We start from the raw sequence: 22,653 nt of genomic DNA on the forward strand, positions 1-22,653 counted from the left end.
CTGGAGCCTCCCAGTGGGCACAGAGGGACAGTGAGGGTGTGAAAAGGCAAAGGGAAAACCTGTCACAAGCCTCCTCCCAGGCCTGCCCGGCAGGAATTCACCTGCACAGACCCAGAGAAGCTGGCAGAAGTGCTGGGGGAAGGTCCAGATGTTCTAAAAGTAAAACCAAGAATCTGTAACAGAGGCTCTGCTGCATCTTACACTGTCAATCCAAATATTCAGACATGTGGCTAGGAAATCATGGGCATTTTACTGTACCTCTCTGGTGGTTGAAGAAGGAAGGACATACCCATCAATGGACAGACCATGGCACTGAAACATTTCAAGAGTGAACAGAAATTACAGGTCTTGCAAGTCAATCTGAGGGTTCTCTGTTCTAAGCCAATATGTAAAAACTTTCAGTTAGGAAAAAAAATAAGCAAAGCAAAAAAACCTCAAATGACACAAAAAGCCCTGTTCAAAAATATTATTTTATCCTTCCTGCAGAAGTTATTATGTAACTGGCAAAGATTAGAAATAGCCTGACATGACACACCAGAGCATGCTGTGCTCCAGCCCAGCTAATGAAGCAGAGCACTTCAGGAGCCACTACAGCAAAGGCACACAAAGGAGGGAACAAATCAATGGGAGCATTCTGCTGGAAGGGGTTTGGAAATAAAGATAACACAAAAGCAAGACAACAGACCACAAAAGCAAGAACCTTTTTTCATTTTCACTAGAACAACATTTAGTTATGTGTTTCAGATCCAGGACACCACACCTCAGGATGTCAACCACTGGGGGAGAGAAATAACAAGTGGTATAAAGGAAACCATGACAAAACCTTAATGGTGAAAATGGGACACATCTGTATGTGAGGTATAGAATAGAAACATACCAAGAAGAGGAGACAGATTTTAAAATCAAAAAGATTTTAAGAATGAAATATTGAAGATAAGCACAATTAATTTTAACAGCCAGAAAAAACATACAATTACTTCCAGCTATTACATTAGGTCAGAAGTGATGCTCACTCTGCTGGAAGATCCTATTAGTAAATAGCCAAGAGGTCATTTATGATTTGTCTTGGCTGATATCAACACTAACAGCTTCAGTGTAAGGGATTTTAGAAGGACAAACCAACCTAAATTGGTGATGCACTCTTTTCCCAACTAAGCAAGCATGAACAGCTCAGTGCTGCAAGGTGCCAAATGCTGGCCTGGATCCAGCAAAGCAGAAAAGCAGGTGCATAATCACTTTGAAATAAGTTAAAATTTGTAATTCCCTTCTCCTTCTTCCTGGAGAGTTGCATTTATTTTTACATTTCTATACCCCTGATATCCAAGCTGCTGGCAAGGACTTACTTTTCACTTAAAACAAACCAAGCAAACAAAAACATTAAGAATGCCATACAGCTCAGAAGATCCAGCAAGAGGTCTCAATATATTCTGCAAGAGTTAGAGCAGTTTCCTACTTCATTTCTCACAGCTTTTCTGGCCTGGAGCACAGAGCTGCATTGCACTGCAGTGCCCTTTAGGTGCACTGACAGTGTGCCTTAGGCCAGGGCATGCACAACAGGCAGCAGTGGAACAGAGTCATTCAGCCAAAATTCAGCATTGGTGGTTTCAGAGAAAAACAAACACACTTTCAAAGAAACACACGAGCTTGTGTTCTAGAGACACCCTTCTACCAGAGACTCTGGTTTCCACCTGCCAACCAACTTCCACAAGTTACAGCTTGTTTGCTTCCTCCACAGCATTCAGCTTACCTTCTGAAGGATCTTCCACACTTTCTCATAGAAGCCAACAGGGACTCTGTTAATAGCACCATCCAGCCTCCTTCTGCGCAGCCACTGCCCTTTTCTGTCCCCCCAGCTCATGTCCCCGCCGGAGCCAGTCGGAGAAGAGCTGGTGGGAGAGGATGGAGTACTGCCCCTCTGCAAGGACATTAAACTTGGGTTAGTTGCTTTCTACCATCCCAAGTGCCACTCCTGGCCAATGCTTTTCTGTTCTAATGCTACCTGGGAAGCAGGGAAAAAATACAGGCCTTGGTGTCATACAGGATGATGGAATGGGACTGATCCTTCACCCCCATCTCTCCCCTTTGCAACAAGTTTCATTTCTCCAGTACTTCCATCATTTCTCAACAAAGCAGGCAAGCACTTCAGTGTGGCATAACCCAGTCAACTTCACTGCTTGGTTTAATGCAACATCTGACTATTTTAACAAGCCCAAGCTGCCTCCAGGGCAGTGTCACTGGTGTGCAAGGTGGGGGGATCTGCAGGGAGGTCCCATTCACTTGGACATGGGGCTCAGTGCTGTAAAACTATCAAAGCATCATAAACCCAGCAAGAGAGGCCCTCGTGCAAAAGCTCCATTAAAGTAAGTAGATTAAAAATTGACTTGACGAAGCCACAAAATCATCATGCCTGCCTCTCTGTAAGTATTAGCCTTGTTTCCTTTATTGCCCTTGTTGCTCTATTATTTTACTCTACCAGGTCTGAACACTAAGTTAGGCAGCAGATAATTTTCAAACTTGGGGCAATACCACCAAATTGCTGTTGTGATTTTCACACACACAGTCTGCCCATTCCTCGCACTCCCAGAGACTCTACTCTTCTGTGTTCTCCTTCCCTTTTGATACCTGTTACCTTCAGCCCATAAAGGACTTCTCTGAAGGTGCCATCTTAACTCCCCTTACCTCCAAATAAGAAGCTACCTGAGGAATGTTGTGGGGAAGGAGGAGAATGACTGCAAACTGCATGTTTGGAAAGGGCAGGTTCATAGACTCTACATAGCCAAGCTGTGCAAAGAAGTCCCCAGCAGCAAACAGTCCATTTCCACTGCTACTAGTGTCCATGAGGCACACGTGGTGCTCCTTTGGTGTTCCAATGTTTGCTGTTCTTTGCCCGGCAAACTGACCATGCCAGACAGAACTCCCTGCTCTGCAGCTGTGTTTTTAGGGTGTTTGGGAGGTGTGCCACTGACAGTAAGTCTGAAGATGCAGACAGTGAGAGCTTAGGAAGAGCTACAGTTCCCTGCCTTGAAAGAAGATGACTTCTTGAAGAGATACCCATGCAACCCCTATCTCTGCAACTGGAACCTATTCTGGGCTCCCCACTGTCCAGAGGCTGCCAGCATTTATCAAAACTGCATTACTTTTACATGCTGAAGACACCTGTAACAATCCACTATCAAGTAGCTAAATCTGCTATAGACTTTATCTGCTACAACTGCTTAAGCTGCAGAAGAACTAAGTGTGTCTAAACATGAGATTCAACTTCTATTAGGACATTACTAATAAGAATTGGTTCCCAATGGAAACAAGACAAAGAGGAAGGGTTTGAAAACAAGTTTTTAGGCAGGAGAAGACAGGAGGTGTCTAGAACTAAGACCCTTCCACACAAACACACACAGGGTGAAGAGCAGGTGCAGAGCTACAGATGGTGTTTTACCGTGGAAGCAAACATGCTGCTGGACATGGAGTGCCCCTCATGAAAGAACTACAAAACAAAACCAGACATCAACATCAGACAGGCAGGAGAACAGAACACAGACAAGGTTAGGTAACACACAGCTGCGAAGACAAGAAATACAGCATAACCTCAGGGAAAAACTGCAGCAACCCTTGGCCTCACGCAGTGCTGCACTGCAGCTGATACCAGGGCAGCTGCTGCTGATTCCCAGGGCCACCATGAGGCACAGCCCACCATGCCAGGAGCCTGTTTGGCAGCCCATGCCACCCATGGAGTTCCCAGCGTGGCCAGCACAAAAACCAGATTAAGATGCAAGCAAAAGCTTCCTGTGGCCTGGGGCTGAGGGAAAAACTGGGCTCCCTACTTCCATTCCCCATTTGTTGCAATGCCACCAGCTTCTCTTTGCATGAGAAGGTCATCTTGCTGGAGAGACAGCAGGCTGCCAGCTGGATGGACAGCACTAAACAAAAAGCTGCAAGGCAATTTTTTGCTGAAATGTGGATGCAGCACCTCAGACTTTGAGCACTTTCCTCTAATTGCCCACCCCAAGCCATGCCTTCACATTCCTTGTTAATGGTTCTGACTGAAGAAAGAACAGCCACAAAAGAGGGAGCTGCATTTGCTCCAGAGATGTTAGTACAAGTACTTGAAATATTCCTTGTAATAACAAAGTGTATTCTGCACCACCCCACCCTACCCCCTGCCAAAGTGTCACTGCATTAGCTGCTGGTCAATTATTCAGAGAATGCAGTGAGATGTGGCAGGAAGCAGCAGGGAGGGCAAAGTGGAGGGGGGTACAAAAATAAACCCAGCTGACTCCTCCTCTGTGCAAAATACCAAGTTTCTGTGGAATGTGAAAACAACAAAGGAACTGTGTTCATAATGTCAAGAGAGGTCCAAGTATTCCAGCTCAGGCCCACCTCTGTGTTTCAAGCAAAATAATGCTGCCATCTAGTGCCTTGTCCCTCCTCCTTCCTGGAAAGGCCCCAGTTCCAGACACACCATTTGACTGGGAGCCCTGCTCAGACCGACCTCCAAGGCCACCTCGGGGCCAGTGCAGCACAGCCAGCAGCACCTTCACAGCCTCCCCACAGCCACGATGATGCTGCAGCAGCGGCACAGCTCAAACACAGCAACCAGGTCTGGGGTCTCTGCTTCCCTGCCTGACCATGTCCCATGAAGAATCATTAACAGATCTTTACTGCCACCAGAAAATGCTTCTTGTTAAGACCATGTAAAAATGCCACTCCTTTCTGAAGGTTTATTCAATCTGTTTCATCAATCAAAGGAAAACATCAAATATTTCCTTAGATTAGGCTGCTCAAAGCCCCATCCAATCTGACCTTATACATTTCCAGGGACAGGGCATCCACAACTTCATGGGGCAATCTGTTCCATTGCCTCTCCCTCTTCATTAAAAAAGTGTCCTTGCATCTAATCTAAAACCACCCTTTCAGTTTCAAACTGTTGCCCCTTATCCTGTCACTAGAGGCCTTGGCAAAAAGCATCTCTTCATCTTTCCTTTAAGCCTCCTTTATATATTGCAAGGCTGCAATAAGGTCTCTTGGTGCCTTCTCTCCCTAGTTTGAATAACCCATGAGGAAAAATAAAACCATTCTTACAAATGTATTTTATTTGACCACTACCTTCCTATTTATTTAAAGCACAAGAAAATTATATCTGATAGAGACACAAAATAGAGAAATCAAATCACTCATAATAAAACCATCAGTCACATTCATTCAGAGTATTTTGGTTGTGTTTTCTGTGATCTCTCCATATACTCAGTTGAAGTATAATTTAAACTATTGGACTTGAATATGCATGTATAAATTATAGCAGTAATCATCCTCCATTCCTCAAGAAACAGAACCGGAAGAAAACAAAAAAACAAAACAAGATCCCTTTTCCACATGGATCTTTTACAAAAGGCATGTGGTCCAGTTTTGCCCCTTGGGCCAAGCAGAAGAATGAACACTGGATAAAAGCTTCTCTTTGTTCATCTGACTTTCCCTTAGCTAAACATGATAGAAGAGCTGTTTTTACAGTGGACAACATGAATGCATTACAGTTTGATCAAGTTCTTCTATATTCAGCATGTGAAACAAGAACAAAAGAGGAAGAACATTTTTGGAGGAAACATCCCTTAACCGCCTTCTATTTAGTGATCAGTTTTAAAATCAAAGCAACTTTGGAAATTTCTGTTAATTAGCAGGAATAAAACCTGACATATCACAGTTCCAGAACAGCTGTATTTTCTGATGAGCATTGACAGAAAACCCTCACCTGCTTCATCTCACTCTTCAATTTAGTAATACCACTTCTTTCTGTTTTGGTTGCTCCAGAATGCCCCATCTCATGAATAGAAATTGCAGGGCTGGATGAAGAAGAATCTACAGGTCGCACTGAAGAAGCAAATGGACATTTTTAACATTCTAGGGGTAGAAAAATAGATTAAATTCTATCTAAGAAGTAAACACAAATAATTTCAGAAATGTGCAATGCTCTTGGTGACAGCATCCTTTCACAGAAACACATCAAGAGTTCAAATCTGATTGTATCAAGTAAGGGGCCTCAATCCATTCTTGGATATCCAGAAACTGATTTTCCAGGACAGTGAGCAATTGTAAATTTAGTCAGAATTGCAACGAGTCTCTGAGGGTCTACAGAAGAGCCCAGGAGACAGCTGATGTGCCAGTCAGGAATGTGTGGGCATCAAAGACATGCTTCTTGAAGGCAGGTTAGATATGACCTTTAAATGGCTTTTGTTCTGGTTCCATAAAATGTCTTAATTTTAAAAGATTGCCTTCCTATTACTGAAAACTTGATACAATCTTATTTCAGTGCAGGATAGCTTCCACCATATGTGTTTTGTTTATTTCACAGTAGACATACATGTGCACTGGTCACCCATGATTAATACATTACCTAGACCTTTATTTTACATGCAGAAAGAATAGATCCCCACTTGCAAGGCAATCTAACTTAACATAAAAATGAACAACTTACAGCTTCTTTCCACTCCAAACTCTTTCCCACTGAGAATATGATGTAGGAGACTTTTCATATCAAAGGGGCTTAGATTCATCAAGCTCTCTGAAGCTTCTTCACCTAGTTAAACAAAATAAAATAAAATAGAATGACAAATGTCACTGGGAAGACAACAAGCTATAAAGCTGGCTAAGGAAACTATGAATGAAGTCCAATCACATTTTACTCATTTGCTAGCCCTTCCTTTAAAAAATTAATATGTAGGCACATTTCATAGAAAATATATTTCAGGACTAAACCACAAACACTCCACAGAAATAACATTATTTGCATTAATCTTTATTATGCCCTAGCTTGTGCAAAACTTCACTGAAGCTCATGATGAGAAAGCAGTTGCTCCCTTACAGAACAAGATCACTTGGAAAGGTATGACAGCTATCTCCCAACAGCAGGTGACAGGTGGACCTAAATTCCAGAGACAGAGTTATTCCATAAAGAATATTCTCTGATATTCTTTGAATAACTGGGTGCTGGGAGGAGATAAATCTTTTGTTAAATTAAAAAAAAAAAAAAGTGATTTTCAAGGTTTGTAACTGCACATATGAACTAAGAGGTTAGTAGAAGGAATTAATACATATCAATGAAAAGATCAGCCACAAAGGGTGAAGCAAAAATGCTACCATAAGTACCCTTACAATGAAGCTGCTTCCTACCTGAGCATTTGAGACTCCGTGCCAGCTCAGTGGCCATCACCTGGATTATCAGACCAATGCGGAGCCGCAGCATCTCCACAAAAAGGCTGGGCTGGGAGCGGACGTACATGGCCAGGTACAGAATTATCTCCTGTAAGCACAGATCCACAAAGGCACCTGTCAGAGTGGGTCTTCATGGCTTCCCCTGCCTCAGAGCAAACACTGGCACAGCACTGGCACAGCCCAAGAAGCCTTTTGCACAGGCTGCATACCTGTGTCAGGACTGCAATGCTGATGTCTTGGCCACTGGCTTCGTAAATGAGATCTGTGAGCTCCTCAGGGGGCAGAGGGCTGCAAGAAGTCAAACCACAGGTCGCAGTGATTCAGCACAAGCAGCTATTAAATTCTTCACTGGCATCAAATCACCCAGAACAAAAGGTGCCTACAATTCTACCTGGGTGGCTACAAATCCCTTTGAGGGCAAGGAATAAGGATTAAAAGAAGATAATAGCAGCAGGAAGGTACCACAGGAAGATGAAGGGCAGCCTGTGCCCGAGGCAGAGCTCCCACTTACGTGGTAATGATTTTCTCACGGGGTTCTGGGGGCAGGCCCACTGTAAGTTGCTTGTGGTGTGACAGAAGGTCTGTGCATGCCTGTCATAAGAGGACAAAAAGCAAGAGACCTTTCTCTGTGTCATGTGGAAGTGATACGGCTTTTAATTCACCAAATCAAGTTAATTACATTTCTTTAGCAATATTTAAATGCATTTCTATTAATTACCAGACACACAAATCCAGCAGAATGCTGTTAAATAGTTGCCAAAGATCTCCTGAGGTCAACAGGGTTATGAGAGTTTGAAAGTAGCCTGTTTCCCTGCTCAGTGAAATCAGCAGCACAATGATAAGATTGGGAACTCTAGTGGGGCTGGCAGATCAATAAAGGCTTTCATCCTTTATCATATGATAAAGTTTTGTTCTTTATTTAAGACAATAATATTTTTAATCAGTGAAAAGTTTGGCAGCATTAGTTAAAAAAATCCTGTGTACTAACATATCTCCTAAAACAAGCACCCAGCATACTGCACCACATTCCTGATACAGTCTGAAATAGGTACTTTCCCCAGTACCACAGTGTTTACTCATTCATATTGACCTCCTTTAAAAGCAGATGTTCAGTTTACCTGTTGTAATATCCTGAATCAAAAAACATCACAGAGCAGTGTTTCTCTGATTTTGAAGAGTCTATTTTCACTGCCTTAACATGGAAGAAAACAGATAATCTCTTTTCCTCCTCCCCAGTTCTTTGTCCTTTTCAAGTTAACATACATGGCTTTTTGTGAGCATGTCTGTACTGCTCGTCCATTGTGTCTTGAGAAGGCAAAAAGTTCTGTGCTTAATGAAGTACCATGCACAGTGATTATCCCAAACTGCTCCCCACAGACAGGACTGTCACTAAAATAAGGCATCCTAGATGTGACACAGAGCCTTGAAAATGGCCAGGAATTACAGAAAGAGCTCCTCAGAAATATGCAAGGGATTACTAGAAAATTAAAGAGATACTTTCAGAATACTTGGGAGGAAACCTTTTTGTAATGATCAAAATCATGTCTGTACCCTTGGAAAACAGTGGATTTTTCTTGTTACCACTTAATAGTCACGGATATTTAAATGGTTCCAAACATCCATTCACAAGGCAGACTGTTGACCCAAGGGGATGGAAATGGGCAGAACATGTTTTTGTGTCATCACCAGCACCCTGACAAAGCAGTGCTCCAGAAGTGTTCATACCATCACAACAGCAACAGACAATTACCAGTGACAACTGCAGCATTCAAAGCACACAGTTAAGGTTCTCCAATTAACAGAGATGAAATGAAGCTTTCACAACTATTTACAGTGTGACATTCTCAGTCCATGCCAACATTAGCACAGTTTGCAGTACAGATGAAAGATAAGGATGTAGTAAGACTCTAGATCAGAGAAACAACCAATATTTAATTTAAAATGCTGCACTTTGTATGTTGCAAAGTAAAACCAGAAGGACAAGCACAAACCCCAACAGCAAACTGGTAGTTTTATCTCTGTTCCCAGGCAGGAAGCTGAACCAGGATTATTTGTATTTCATACCTCAGCCAGGACTTCAACTCTCTTTTTGAGTATGCCAGAAATGTAACGGATTAAGCCCCACTCCTGATTGAGGCCTGCCTTTCTGTAGAGCTCATTGAGGAGGCAGTGGACAGTGACCCCATACTGTCCATCCAGCTGTGTGTCCCAGTCAGCACCTCTGCCACAAAACAAACAGGAGCCAATTGTCATCAGGCACAATGCTAAACTTTAGCACATGGCTGCATTTTGACTGCCTTGCTCATGCTGGTGACAGAATTAAATATCAAATGGGACATCTGTGCCTTCACCACAGATTGACTCTGTGTGGACAAAATCCTCTTGATACCAGGAACTTTCACACTGACTTGAGCACTCACTCAGCTGTGAGCCAGCACCTTGGAAAGGAACCACCTGAAGGATTTCCTACTAGAGTTTAAATTGAGCATTCACACGGACAGTTTGCTGCAGGAACACTCCAGGTAGTACTTTGTCAGAGCAGAACTCAACAATACCTTCAGTGCTGCTGAAGACTTCACCCATTTTCCAGATCCTTCAGGGGGATTTTTTAGCCATTCCTCTTTCTTAGCCATTAACTAAATTTCTGTGTTGCTTATGCCATTACTGAAAAAAGCAAAGGAGATTTCTCTTCCTTTGAAATTCACTTTTGAAATTCACTTCTGAAATTCAATGCATTATAGCTTCTCTTTGGTAATGTTTTGAACTGTCACAGAATGACTTTTCAACTCCTGCTGACAGAGTCCACCAGAGGACCATCTGCCTGCTCAACAGAGTCTCCCTTGGTGAATTACTGGTGTTACATGCAGTAAAACAACAAAACATATTTTCAATAGGATTTCCTTTACTCTTTAAGAGAGGATGCTGAACATTTTGTTTGGGAAATCAAGAAGATCAAAGATGTCCACAGAGGAGACAGACTAAAATAAACAAAAATGCAGTCTTTGTAGCAGTAGGAAAGACCATCTGTGATTAACACATACTTGTCTTTCCACCAAAAGCTAACTACCTGACAGGTTCCAGCAGTATTCTGCACAGGAAAAAAAAAAAGCTCAATAAACACACTTCAGAAGATGATTCTGTTGTTTCTATTTGCATTTTGTTCCCATAAAACACATTAAATAGCAGGTGTTTACTAACTCCAGCAGATGGGTCCAGACTGCTTCCAAGAATGTTTTAAAAAGTATCAAATTTTAGCCAGTTTTATACCTAAATATGCAAAGAGATTAGAGGAAAAATACTGAGCACTCATTAAAATTGCATTTTGACTTTAGTTAGAAAATGACAAGATGAATTTTCCCTCCACTTTCATTCTTGTGTATGAAAATCACACCAAATCTTTGTGAACTTCAAATGGAGTGCCACAAATATAGCAGAGTGTGTTCTCACTCATGGAAAGGATTTGTGCATCTAATTTGTGAGCCCTGGAGACTTTATATACTTGTAACTGTGAGCCAATCAACTCTAGAATTTGCACAAGTCTTCTTTTGTATCCAAATAATTCCTGTAATCAAACTAACTGAAAATATGCTTGTTAAAGCACAAAATATTTCCACTGTCCCCTCAAAACACAACCTGAACAGTGGAAACCTCTTGCACAAGAAAAATCAGATAGCTGTGACCAAACTTAAAGATGCTGAAGCTCACACTCAGGCAACTTACTTGAGTATATGCAAGATGTACAAGATATCTGCTTGATCATGGAGTGTTGGACATTCCTTCAGCTGATCAACAAGCTTCCTGCAATCCAAATCACCATGAGCATCTTTAGGTAAGTGCAAAACATTTTCATGGTCCTGATAACAAAGATGGATGAAAAATCACAAGACATGACCTTGAAAAAAGTAGCAGATCTGTAACTTCTTGTAACTTCAATTAAAAAGGCATTAAAAAAATCACAACAGTCTTGCAACAAAGCTCTGCACTTGAAATAGAGACACATCACTTAGTTCTTGCCAGGGTACTGCAGGCACAGAAAGGAGACTAACCCCAAGAAACACAATCCCCAGAATGGAACCTTGTATCTATTTTTCTTTTTTGACAAAACAAAGAAATCTGATACTGCATACTTTTATCTGCATACTTTTCCTGTCATCTTATGTTACTTGTAAAGAGAAAAGCAGAAAGATAGTATTCTTTTTTTGTAGAAATAATTTAGAGCTTTTTGAGTTCCATCTCTAACTTGTATATAAGTGGTTTTTTATGAATGCAAATATTGCCATTATAAATTTTCCAAGGTCATGAAAGTAAAATGATAATTAATCAGATGATGGATGTAATCTTGTGGTGAATTCTTGGATGAAAAGAAGTTTTGTTTAACAATCTGTTCAGCAGTTTATATAATCTTAAAATACCATTTCCACAAACAGAGCCTTGTGCAGAGCAGAATCCCTCAGGAGGGTGGATAGAACCTCTTTTAGCTATTCTCAGCATCTGGCCACATATACCAAGACAAAACAAGTGCCCAGCACAACTCCATCTTCATGCCTTGAGGTGGGATTTGGCTGGTGCCCTAAGGACATTCACATATTCCCTCTTGCCCAGATGTTACTATAAGCAGCATTTCTTGGAAAACATCTCTAAAGCCTGTGAACATCCTGTCCTTCCCCTTGTGTTCAGCTAGAACTAAAGACAATGACTTAACTTTTGGCTTTTAAAAATTAGGCAATCATGATGTTCTTTTCTGTTTTGCACATTCAATTAAAAACTTTCCACTTGATAGTGTCTATTTGACTAAAAAACCTTCATCCAGCCAAAAAAACAATTTCCAAAACAAGGGAGTGCCTTGGACAAAATGGCTTGTCTGTAAAGAAAAATGAGACCTGGCATAGGGTTTGGAAGGAAAACAGGAGGAAAGGCTACAGCATTGCATCCTAAACCCACAAACAGCATAAAAATTCCTACACTTTACCTTTGTCCCAAAGAAATGAGGATTATCAACAAGATTCAGAGACTTTCGGTGTGTGTTCAGAACTTTAGTGGGAAGAGACATAGACACAGCTGGAAAGCAAAGAAAAAAATGACTGTTTCAGTAACATGAAAATCAAAACCACCTACATGAAGCAGCTTGACTAGGTAAAAACAATAAAAATACCTCCAAGAGTCAAAATACAGAGGCAGTGCTTCTGAGATGTATGCAGAACTGAGACAGGCTCATGTTCTGAACTTTGTCTCCTCGCAGGTTTGCTCTGAGAGCTTCTGATTTCAGCATGTCAAAGGCTCAGGAGCTACATGCTCAACTGATACCTCTTATTTGGCCTGTGAGTCCAAAATCCTGCAGCAAAATGACCTGACCCTGCCAAGTGTTTTAAACATTTCAACAGGAAATGAGTGGAGAAAATGGCCTAAGACTTCATAATTAAAATTGTAATGCTAATGCAGGATAATGCTCTGTTACCTTCATATATGCTGAATTCAATGGAGGATCAGATGATGTGGCATATGAAAGATTGCAGAAAAAACTAATAGAAAAGCTTGGAAGTTATTAATTTACACTGAAGTTAAGGGAAGTATTCCACTGACCAGGGCATTGAATACTACATATCTGCATATAAAACAATGCATATGTCAGAATCTATCTACAAATTCAGTCAAAGTCTTCTTTTGGTGCATATCCTCCAATCAGGCTATCAGAAATGCAGCATAGTTAGAAAGACTGTGCTCCCTCTCTACTCCATTTGTTCTTACAAATTTAGAAAGCACATGTGAATATTTATGTTTTTCTTGTATTGAAACATTTCATTTCACAGCAACTTTATTAAAATTAAAAAGTACATTTTGTCTGCCTTTATAAGCAAAGACAAAACAATTAATTAACTGATTTGGGTCCTAAAATTCTATCCAACTAAGAAGCTTTAGCAGCTTCCATAACATTAATTTTGATTATATGTTACATTTCATTGCAGGTTTTCTGTGTATACACCATGGCACAGGATACTGGGGGAACATGACAGCAACAACTTTAGTCATTCTTACTTGTTAAGGAATTCTTTATTTCATTTCTATAAGAAAAGAACTAGTGGCACAAGTATGTCAAAAGGTATCATTTTTAAATACTTGAACTTACCCCTTGTAGCAGCCAAACCAGGTTTTTAAATTATTATCACTAAATAAACAATAGGGAGAAATACCTGGAACTTCCAAGCCCTTTGTCTTGGCCATTATTGACAGTATCTCCTCTGTGGAATGGTTTGCACCGAACACAGGAGGTTCAGTTGTTGTCTTTGAAGTTGGAGGCAGGTATGACTTCAGGGCTGTGCTCTGCAGGACATCATTTATATACTGATCCAGCTCATCCTGGCTATCTAGTGTGACATTCATAAAAAATAAAGGTTTCTTAAAGGTAAAAAAAAAAATCACTATTTATCATCATCACTTTCTTATTCAAACACACCACTATATTATTGCTTATTTATAAGGACACTCAAATATGCAGAAATAGTGTAAGGAAGAGATTTTTTAAGCCAAAAAAAATGGAAACAAAAGAAAAAAAACATTTTTGACATTGAAAACAGATTTAGAAGCTAGTTTTGCCTGTGAAAGGAATCAAAAGGGGTTTTATTTTGCTGGTAGATCATAGAACACAGCTGGACTTGATGATTGTATAAGTTTCTTCCAACTTGTATGATTCTAAGACTCTACAATCTCTTCCACACAAGCTCTTGTCCACGACTCTTCACAGTCCTTTAACCTCTCCCACACCTCCCCACCTGCTGACTGTCCAGACTCAGCTTTGCTGTAGCAGTTGCCAGTCAATGCCACACTACAAATGCAGGAAGAACACACATGAACTCATTCTCCTGTCCTCAGGTGGGTGCACAAGAAAACCAAAGGACCATCAGCTGCGCACAGAGCAGACTCTGCACTGCAGGCAAAGCCAGGCTCTGCTGATAGAACTTGACAGAGAAAAAAATACCAAGTGAAAAAACATTACTACCTTTTTCACAGAAATCTGCTGAGTAGTCTCCATATTCACTGTCAGGACTATTACAGTTGTCATTATGGTCATCAAACAGTTTTAGGTCACAATCTGGATCCAGGAAGCTCAGATTTGTATGAAAAGAGGTGGTAAGAAATTCTGATAGCTTGCCTATCTTCACCCTGCAAAAGGGGACACATGCCAAAGAGCATTAACATCCACCATCCTGATACTGATTAATGCTCACTTAGCTTTCCACAGCTCTTCCAAAATTTATGAAACCTACTGTTCAATCCACCTCTGGCAACTGTAAAGCCACAGAAACTGGCACTGAAAAATAAAAAAGGAAAACAACTGTTGCACATCCAGCTGGGTACTTACTGCTCTAGGTACTAATTGATTTTAACTGTGCTATGGTAACAGGCCTAACTCAAAGCCTAATTATGCAGGGTGCTGTATGTTCATATGAAGAGAGACCCTGAGCTCCAAGGACCTGAGCTCCAAGGATAATGCATAAGAAACTGGGGCTGAGAAGGCCCCATGAATGTGTCTCTTCACAGAACTGGAGGCTGCTAAACCATCTGTGCTGGTTTTAGGGATAAGACTGAATGATGGGGCTATGCTTTGGATTTGTGCTGATAACACAGGGATGCATTAGGTACTGCTAAGCAGGGCTTACACAGCACCCCAGCCTTTCCTGCTTCTCACCCCACCAGCACAGGCTGGGTGTGCACAAGGAGCTGGGAGGGGACACATCCAGACAGCTGACCCCTGCTGACCACAGGGACATCCATGGTGTCATGCTCAGCTTATTAAGCTGGGGGAAAAATGATGAAGGAGGATGCTCAGGGATACAGAAGTTTGTCTTCCCAAGCCCCAGTTACATTTGATGGAGTACAACTTTCCTGAAGATGGCTGAACAACTGCCCATGGAAAGTGGTGAATGAATTTCCCATTTTGCTTTGCCTGCATATGTGGTTTTTGCTCTACTTACTAAACTCTCTTTGTCACAACTCACTAGTTTTCTGACTTGTATTCTTCCAATTCTCTCCCCAGTCCCACTAAGGGGAGTGAGGGTGAGCGGCCATTGGGGCTGAGTTGTTGACTGGAGTTAAACCATGACAATATTTGATTGTCAAAGGAAGATACTGATTGAGGGGGAAAGCAGAAAAAGAACAGGGAGATATTGTGGCATCATATTTTACACACAGATGAATGGAACACTCCAGCTTACAAGTACTACATTAAATTAAAACATGTCCAGTAACTATGAAAGTAATTTACTTTTTAATAACAGAAGGCCAGCCAGATTCATATTTCAAAGATTTCATATTTCAAGGCTCCATATTTCCAAAGATTTGATGTCTGTTTTCTTTATCCATGAATGGCAGTCAGAGATGGCACACTTTTTGGGAGTCACATCTTTTCCATTGCACCAGGCCCAGCTACCATTTGATTGCCACATAGTAATTAAAGCTGAAACTTCCTTCTCTGCAGTATTCTAGTACAAAGTCTGTGCATTATCACAAGTACAAAACTGAGACTTTTACAGGATTTAATTTAAAAAGTCATGGAGGAAAATAATTTGGCTATTCTGACATTACCTTGCACCTCCAAAATAACCATCTTCTAATTTTCTTATTGTGGCAAGAACTGCTGGATGAATGTCAGTACCATCATCAACTAAGAAAGAATAATGGAAGAAGCTCATCAACACATTCTTAAATTATCTCATCCAAATACAATGCATTACTGGGTGTTGTCTACAATGTAAATCAGGCAAATTTTAAGCAGAACCCACAACTGCTATCAATACTAGCTTACTCAAAAATCCCAGACAACAAGCAAACAAAACACAACCCCTGGATAAGTTCTAAAGACAAACACCAACCCACTCAAGACAAGTTCCAAAGGGATTTCTATGAAATTTCTTTAGACAGAAATAGCGTGGAAATGGTCGGTGATGGAAGCATATGAAGTGAAGCATGAGAAAACCAAAATTAAATATCACCATGTAATCCAAATTCAGCATACACATGAGAAAATAAAACTGTACTTCTGATGTTAAAAATCCTGCTAACTGTCTCCTCTCAAACCAACATCCACCCTATCCTCCTGCAGTAATCTGCTTGAAACTGAAAATTAAGTTTACCAAGCATTGTGTGGGTGATGGGAAATGTCAAGGTTGGTCTCCCTGTCATCCTCCAGCAAGAAGTGAGGTAAGCCAGCTCTGTCTTGAGCATCTCCACAATCATCTGATTGTCTAGAGCCAGATAGAAGTGATGCTGGTCAGTAAACTAGAGAAGAGAAAAACACAACATAGGGGTAGTTGTTAGTCCTTTCCTTTCTTTTTTTTTTGTTTGTTTCCTCCCTTATATCATTCACAGAAGCCATATGAGCTACTCCTGACCACAACACAAATGATCTGAATTAACCTAACAGGGCCGCAGACTGTGACAAAGAAATCCATGCTTGTGCAAGAGTCCATTTTCTTACACCTGTAGACTGACCACCAAAGTAAGCTGTACAAACAAAACCTGGGCAAGCACAGCCATGAAGCAGAACCTTCCCCATGAGCAATTACACTGACCTATGATCTGGAAGATGGAAGTACTCCAAATGTGGAAAAAAGCTAACAATAGTAACAAAAACAATAAACAGGCTTAAGTGCACACTGGGGACTGGGAGCTGTATGTCTCCAGTGACTGTATGTCTCTTGGGAACCAAAGTCAGGCAGAACACAGAAAAGCTGGCAGTCACTGAGGAAAAAGGCACATGAAATGTGCAATGGCCAAGTGCTGCTCCCACTGCAGCAGGAAGCCAAGAACCACAGCAAGCCACTATTGTGGCTACTTCAGGAGCTGGAACCAAAGAAGCTGGACAAATAATGGAAAGTGTATCAGATCAGCCACAACAAAAGAAAAGCAAACCCATAAGCCTTGGGCAAGGGTAAATGCATAAAGAACATGGAAGTTCAAACTGACAAAGTCCTGAGAAATTTTTTCACAGAAGGTATTAGGAACTAGCCAAAACAATCCTTGAGCCACTCACAGTTAGCTTTGGTAATTCAGGAAGAAAAAGTCCCAGAAATCCAGAGACAAGGAAACACACTGCCCATCTTTAAAAAGGAAGAGCTGTTTAAAAAAATCAGGCCAATTCCAGTGCGTGGAAGCAAAGGAAAACAAAGCAAATTTGAGACAGACAAGATAATGACAAAATGATAAAGTAAGATGGTCAAAAATCAACCTCAATAGATTAGTCCAGTTTCCTTCTTTGGAGCAACCAGACGGTAAGTATAAGAAAGTGGCTGACACCTGCCAGCTTCTGCAAAATTCAGCTCACACTAGTGAGCTGACAAAAATTCCTAGGAAGCAGAACTACTTTTAAAATTGTTCTCAGAAGGTAGTTATTGACTGTTTTTTCAGAAATACTGTATCTGAATGAAGTCAGCCTTTGCCCGAAACCTAATCAATGTCTTCACTAGAAAAGAGAATGAAATACAAATGACAAAATCCCAAATTCTGTGGACACTAGTCAAGATCAACAAGATGATTTAATTGCTAACCTTAGGAAGGTGACATTAAACATTAACTCCATCTACCTCAAAAAAAAAAAAATAGTCAGGGGAAGTTTCTGGCTTCGAAGTACAATGGAAAATGCTATGGAGGTTTGAGTAAAACTTTGAATAAGCAGGAACTGTTACTGTATTGCTAATGTTAAGATAAATGCCATTTTGCAATATCCTAGTAAGTGTGTCCTTATTTGATACATGACAAGATTTTAGCAGGAATATTGGCTCTTATTTACACAGCAAGATGTGAACTAAGAGGTATTTTGAAAAAAAAAAATCCCATCTCTAAGGAATTTGTCCCTTATTTGCAAAAGTGAAAATTGGTACAGGGAAGTAACACAACAACTAACATTTTATAAAGCTGTGATCAACTGACATGGGGAAGAATGAGAAAGGATCTACATTTTTTGCAGTAAATCTGACTTCTTTGGACATTATGAATCAGTACAAAAGCCTTTCACAGAGTCCACTGAATGCCTTCAGCTGGAGTTTAAAGACTTCATTAGTCAAACATCTGTTTAGAAGGGTGGATGCATTCTTTATCCTGCATCAGTTGTACATGCTTGGAGCAGGGGACTCCCTGGCCATCTAGTACCCACTGCTGGAATAATTCTATTGAAGTAAGTGTGTTGCATTTCATTAAATGTATCAATAGGAGGCATTGATTCTATGAGGATCCAAACTTTCAGCAACGTTGAAAAAATGCACTAAAGAGAAAAAAACCCACAACATCCATTTCTCAGCATTACTACCCCTTCAACAACATAATGAAAAGATCACACCTTCACTTCCTAGGGGTTACAGTATTTGGCACACTTATGTGGTACTAAATTTTTCATCAAAGCAATTGGTAGAAAGATATATTAAGTGATGTATTTCTGCAGAAACTCTTTCACTGATTAGAATGTTGGTGTGGGCAGAGATCAGTAACAACTCTGCACTATTGATTCACTGTGTTCTCCTAAGCCAGAAGCCAAAGAAACCAGACTCTGTATGACTGAAAAGAGATTTATCAGCAGTTCTACCATGCTGATCATCCCATGCTCTTAAAAACCCAACAAAGTAAAGCCCATCTGCTGTTTCAGCCCTGCTCCACCTAAGGTACAGTGACAGCAGGGAAAAGCAAAGTGCTTCACTAATGATTCACCATTAAGAACGGAGGGATTTTCCTGCCAGCTTTACATGCTTACCTGAGGGGTAAAAGCAAATATTTGATTTCTTATCACGTAGAGCTTGGAGGTGCCCAACACCCCTATGTGCCGGTGTGGTCGGCCGCTTAACTTCATGTTCTTGTTCCGGCCTGAAAGGAAAGGGAAAGGAAAGAATCTCAGCTAACATCTCCTGTGTTGTTTTCCAAAATAACCCCTTTAGACAGGAAATTTACTCCACTAATACCAGTAAGGCAGAAAACCAGTAACAGAGTGTGAGGCTACAAGCTACAAACTGGTTTTGTAGCAAGTAGCAATATAATAACCAGAGTCCTTCAAAGGCCTGATTAAAAATTAAAATTTTGGCTTCACCAGCCATGGATATGGTCTTATAATTACAGTAATTGCTCAGCACCCAAAGCTTCCCCACCAAGAAGATGAAGATGTGATATTACAAAAAACAAAGCTATCAACATAACCCAGAAATTCCAGTGTTTTCAGATATAGGGCCTTAAAAACTCATGTCTGCAGGCTAAATCAACACACAAGGCACATCTAAAAACAACAAAAGATTTTCATCAGGCTTCAGTAAGCTTCACTTTTCTCAGCAGAGCTTATTAGCAATGATCCACACTCCAACCTTTGCACCAGCAGCCGGGAGCTCTCTCGAATCTTTCTGACAAGAACAAACAACCACGGCCTGAAAAAATACTACTGTGAACATTCCCAAGGAAGTCACTGTTAAAAACAATATATCAAATCATCCTACTCACACTCCCCCACTAGTGAAAGAAAGCTATTATGGATGATAATAAAATAAATGTAAGCTTCAGCAAAACCCTGTGAATGTTTCATTTTTTTAGAAGAACTTTGAGATTAAGAGCTAGATTCTTTCACAGAAGCTTCTCTGTGTAAAAGGCATACTTTCTAAAATTTATCTGGAGGCCCCATTACTTTGAATGATTCCATAAAAAGCTCCCTGTTAAAACAAAAAAAAACAAGCTCACAAACAAAAACCACCACAACAAAAAGTGTTCACCCCATGAGCAGCCTCAGCATTATCTGTAACCAAATTGCCATGGGAACGTGCTCCAGACTGCCAGAGAAGCAGGATACAGCTCCCCTTGTCCAGACAGCAAAGGAATCTACCAGTGCTGAGTCACCCCACCTCAATTTTATTTTATAGCAGTATCCACAGTTTTAAATCATGAGTTGCTGGCATGCCTGAGGAAGTAAAAATGAGTTAAATTAGGAATACATGTAACAAACTTTCCACCAAGACCCAGAAAATTCTGTCAAGGATTATCAAGAATAAGTTATAAAGCTATAAATAGACTTAACAACTAGAACCAGTCAGAGCTTTGGAGCATTTATTTAAGTCAGTTCAGGCTCTGAGGAAAACAGGACTTGAGAGCCACTGCTGAGGAACTGGAATGTATTTAAAGTCTTGTTTAGAAAAGCCCTAAAGGCTTCTGGGTTTGCAGCAGAGACAGAGAGCTTCAGCAGCTTATCTCAGCTCCAGGCTGGAAGGAAATTTAGCAAAAACCTGACAGCCCAAAGATGCTCTGATAGCAGCACAGCTTCCCTGATTTGGAGCAGAAAACTTCCCCAGACTGCCTGCTCAGAAGATGAAAATCATACTGCCCAGTTTCCAGACTCAAATAACTTCTCAAAGGAAAAATACTTGATTTTTTCCTCTGTGTTTTACCAGGCATTTTTTCAAAAACCAGTTTCTCTGTGGAAGTAGTTTCTGGAGGACAAATGAAGAGTCAGTTTTTGTCTAACTCCAAGGGCACAGGGAAACTTGTATTTTCTTTGCCATTTCTAATGAGGCAATTTTTCCACCTCTTTGAGTCCCTAATTTAAGACAGAAGTTCTAAGTTGGTTAAGCTTCTTAACAAAACACCTTGTCTGGCAGCAGAGAGGCTTCCATGTTGAATACTTACCCAGCATGGTGTAGAGGTTGCTGAGGATGCGAGCTGGCTGCACCCTGAGTGGATGGATGTCAGCAATGCTCTGAACATTGATTCCACGGTCTTGCAACAGATTCTTAATTTGATTAGATTCTGCCAAAACAGTTACTGTGTAACAGAAAACAAAAACACAAGTAAAAACCAATGTTCTACTCTTTTTAACTGACTGTCTCTACTGTCACCTCTCAACAAATGCATTTAGCTAACCAAAAAGGCATGAAGACCTCACTTTTTTCTTAATTTATGGATTCATGAAATCAAAAAGGATTGTAATAGGGCACCTGACAGATTTTTATTCTCTGTTTCTCAGTATTTCTTGCCATTCCTGTCCACTTTGGACAACAGTGTTGGTCAGAAGGGCAAGAAGAGTCCTTTGAGGTCTCTACTCAGACCTCCTACTCAAAGCAGGGTCAAAGCTGAGGTTAAAGCAGGTTCCTGGAGACTTAATCAGTTGCTTCTGATTTCTTTGAGTACCACTAGCTTGGATCACACAGTATCTTTTAGAAGAGAGTCTCTTTTAGTGCTTTCCCTCCCATAGAACAAAGGGAAAGATGACTTTAAAATCTTTGTTTTTTTAACACAGCACCCTATAACAATGCAGCCAAGTCACTGGGGAACAGGTGCTGTCACTTGTACAGCAATACATATTTCAGAGGACACGAAATGGCAGAGGTAGGGAGGAAAAAAATTCCCTAATAGAGGAATTTACAATCCAGGCTCAGAACCCATCTCTTGTCCCACTTCAGGTTTTGCCCATGATAAGTGGCTTATTGATTTGGGACTAATAATTCTTCTCTGTATTGTGAATACTTGCCAAAGAATGCTAAAAATAAGCAAGCACTTTTATTTCTATTGGAAATTAAGCACTTGGGAATAATGAAATGCTACTCCCATGAGGCACCAACAGGGGGTAAACAAGCACCAGCCCAGGTCACAGGATCCTTGACAAAGGCTGCTCCTGATAAATGAGCTGGTTGCTCTTTCAGCGTGGTCCAGGCACTGGAAAAGTCTTTAAGACCTGATCTGCTGGTGTTTGCTCTCTACTTAATTTCTGGTTTAAGGTCACTCCCTGTACACTCCCTGTTTAAGGTCACTCTGTGTACAGGGACAATCCTCACTCAGTGCTCTCTGGTTCCTCTGTAAATGGGCTACATGAAACCTGATTAACCCAATCCATCTCCTGTCAGTCCTGCTTCTTCTCTCTAGAAGCTGCCAAGATTTTCTGTTTCACTACAAGATTAAGTTTGCCACTCTCCAATTCCAGACAAGCCTTAAAATTTTAACAATTTTTTTTAAGTGCCTTAAACCCGATCTTCCTTCCTGGAAAAAGGCAGCTAGGCAAACAAACTCTTTCTCCTTCTCACAGTGTCGTCAAAGCATCTATGTCCCATGCAAAAAAAACCGCACATTATTTTTAAACACATCTTTCATCTCTCCTGTACACAGGGACTTTGCCACTACATTATTAAATTCACACAGAATGTGCACAGAAATTCCCTCACCTTGTACCACAACATCAGGTTTAAATCCTGTGGAAAATCTCCTGTTTAAGGGATCAATTTCACCTGCAGCAAGAAATCCCTAGAACAAATGCAAAAGAAAGAAAAAAGTAAGGGAACAGAATTTAAGCCAAAGGATTCTGACATATAGAATAAATCCTAACCAATTTTCATATTTTTTCAGGACAGCAAGACTTAAAGCCTGGTTTGTCTACCCTGTCCACAAAGTAGGACATGCAATAAAAACAATGGCTGCAATATTTTTTGGAACAACAAGAAAATGGTT

At 40.7% G+C, this 22,653-nt stretch overlaps 1 protein-coding gene across 1 annotated transcript in view; it reads right to left on the bottom strand.

Annotated features, from left to right (window-relative positions):
- The window catches only part of PHKA2 (phosphorylase kinase regulatory subunit alpha 2), a 44,349-nt gene that overhangs the window by 5,710 nt on the left and 15,986 nt on the right, over nucleotides 1-22,653 (bottom strand). Inside the window, exons 13-29 of the mRNA XM_058018463.1 lie at nucleotides 22,371-22,449; nucleotides 20,842-20,976; nucleotides 18,938-19,047; nucleotides 16,329-16,473; nucleotides 15,781-15,859; nucleotides 14,195-14,358; nucleotides 13,389-13,562; nucleotides 12,170-12,258; nucleotides 10,921-11,054; nucleotides 9,265-9,421; nucleotides 7,712-7,791; nucleotides 7,410-7,488; nucleotides 7,159-7,288; nucleotides 6,464-6,565; nucleotides 5,741-5,859; nucleotides 1,748-1,915; nucleotides 259-312 (exon numbers count right to left, since the gene is read on the bottom strand). Coding sequence (XP_057874446.1) covers nucleotides 259-312; nucleotides 1,748-1,915; nucleotides 5,741-5,859; nucleotides 6,464-6,565; nucleotides 7,159-7,288; nucleotides 7,410-7,488; nucleotides 7,712-7,791; nucleotides 9,265-9,421; nucleotides 10,921-11,054; nucleotides 12,170-12,258; nucleotides 13,389-13,562; nucleotides 14,195-14,358; nucleotides 15,781-15,859; nucleotides 16,329-16,473; nucleotides 18,938-19,047; nucleotides 20,842-20,976; nucleotides 22,371-22,449 — 1,998 coding nt within the window. The remainder of the gene's footprint in view (nucleotides 1-258; nucleotides 313-1,747; nucleotides 1,916-5,740; nucleotides 5,860-6,463; nucleotides 6,566-7,158; nucleotides 7,289-7,409; nucleotides 7,489-7,711; nucleotides 7,792-9,264; nucleotides 9,422-10,920; nucleotides 11,055-12,169; nucleotides 12,259-13,388; nucleotides 13,563-14,194; nucleotides 14,359-15,780; nucleotides 15,860-16,328; nucleotides 16,474-18,937; nucleotides 19,048-20,841; nucleotides 20,977-22,370; nucleotides 22,450-22,653) is intronic.

This window comes from Melospiza georgiana, chromosome 2, assembly GCF_028018845.1.
Source record: "Melospiza georgiana isolate bMelGeo1 chromosome 2, bMelGeo1.pri, whole genome shotgun sequence".
Taxonomy (NCBI): Eukaryota; Metazoa; Chordata; class Aves; order Passeriformes; family Passerellidae; genus Melospiza; species Melospiza georgiana.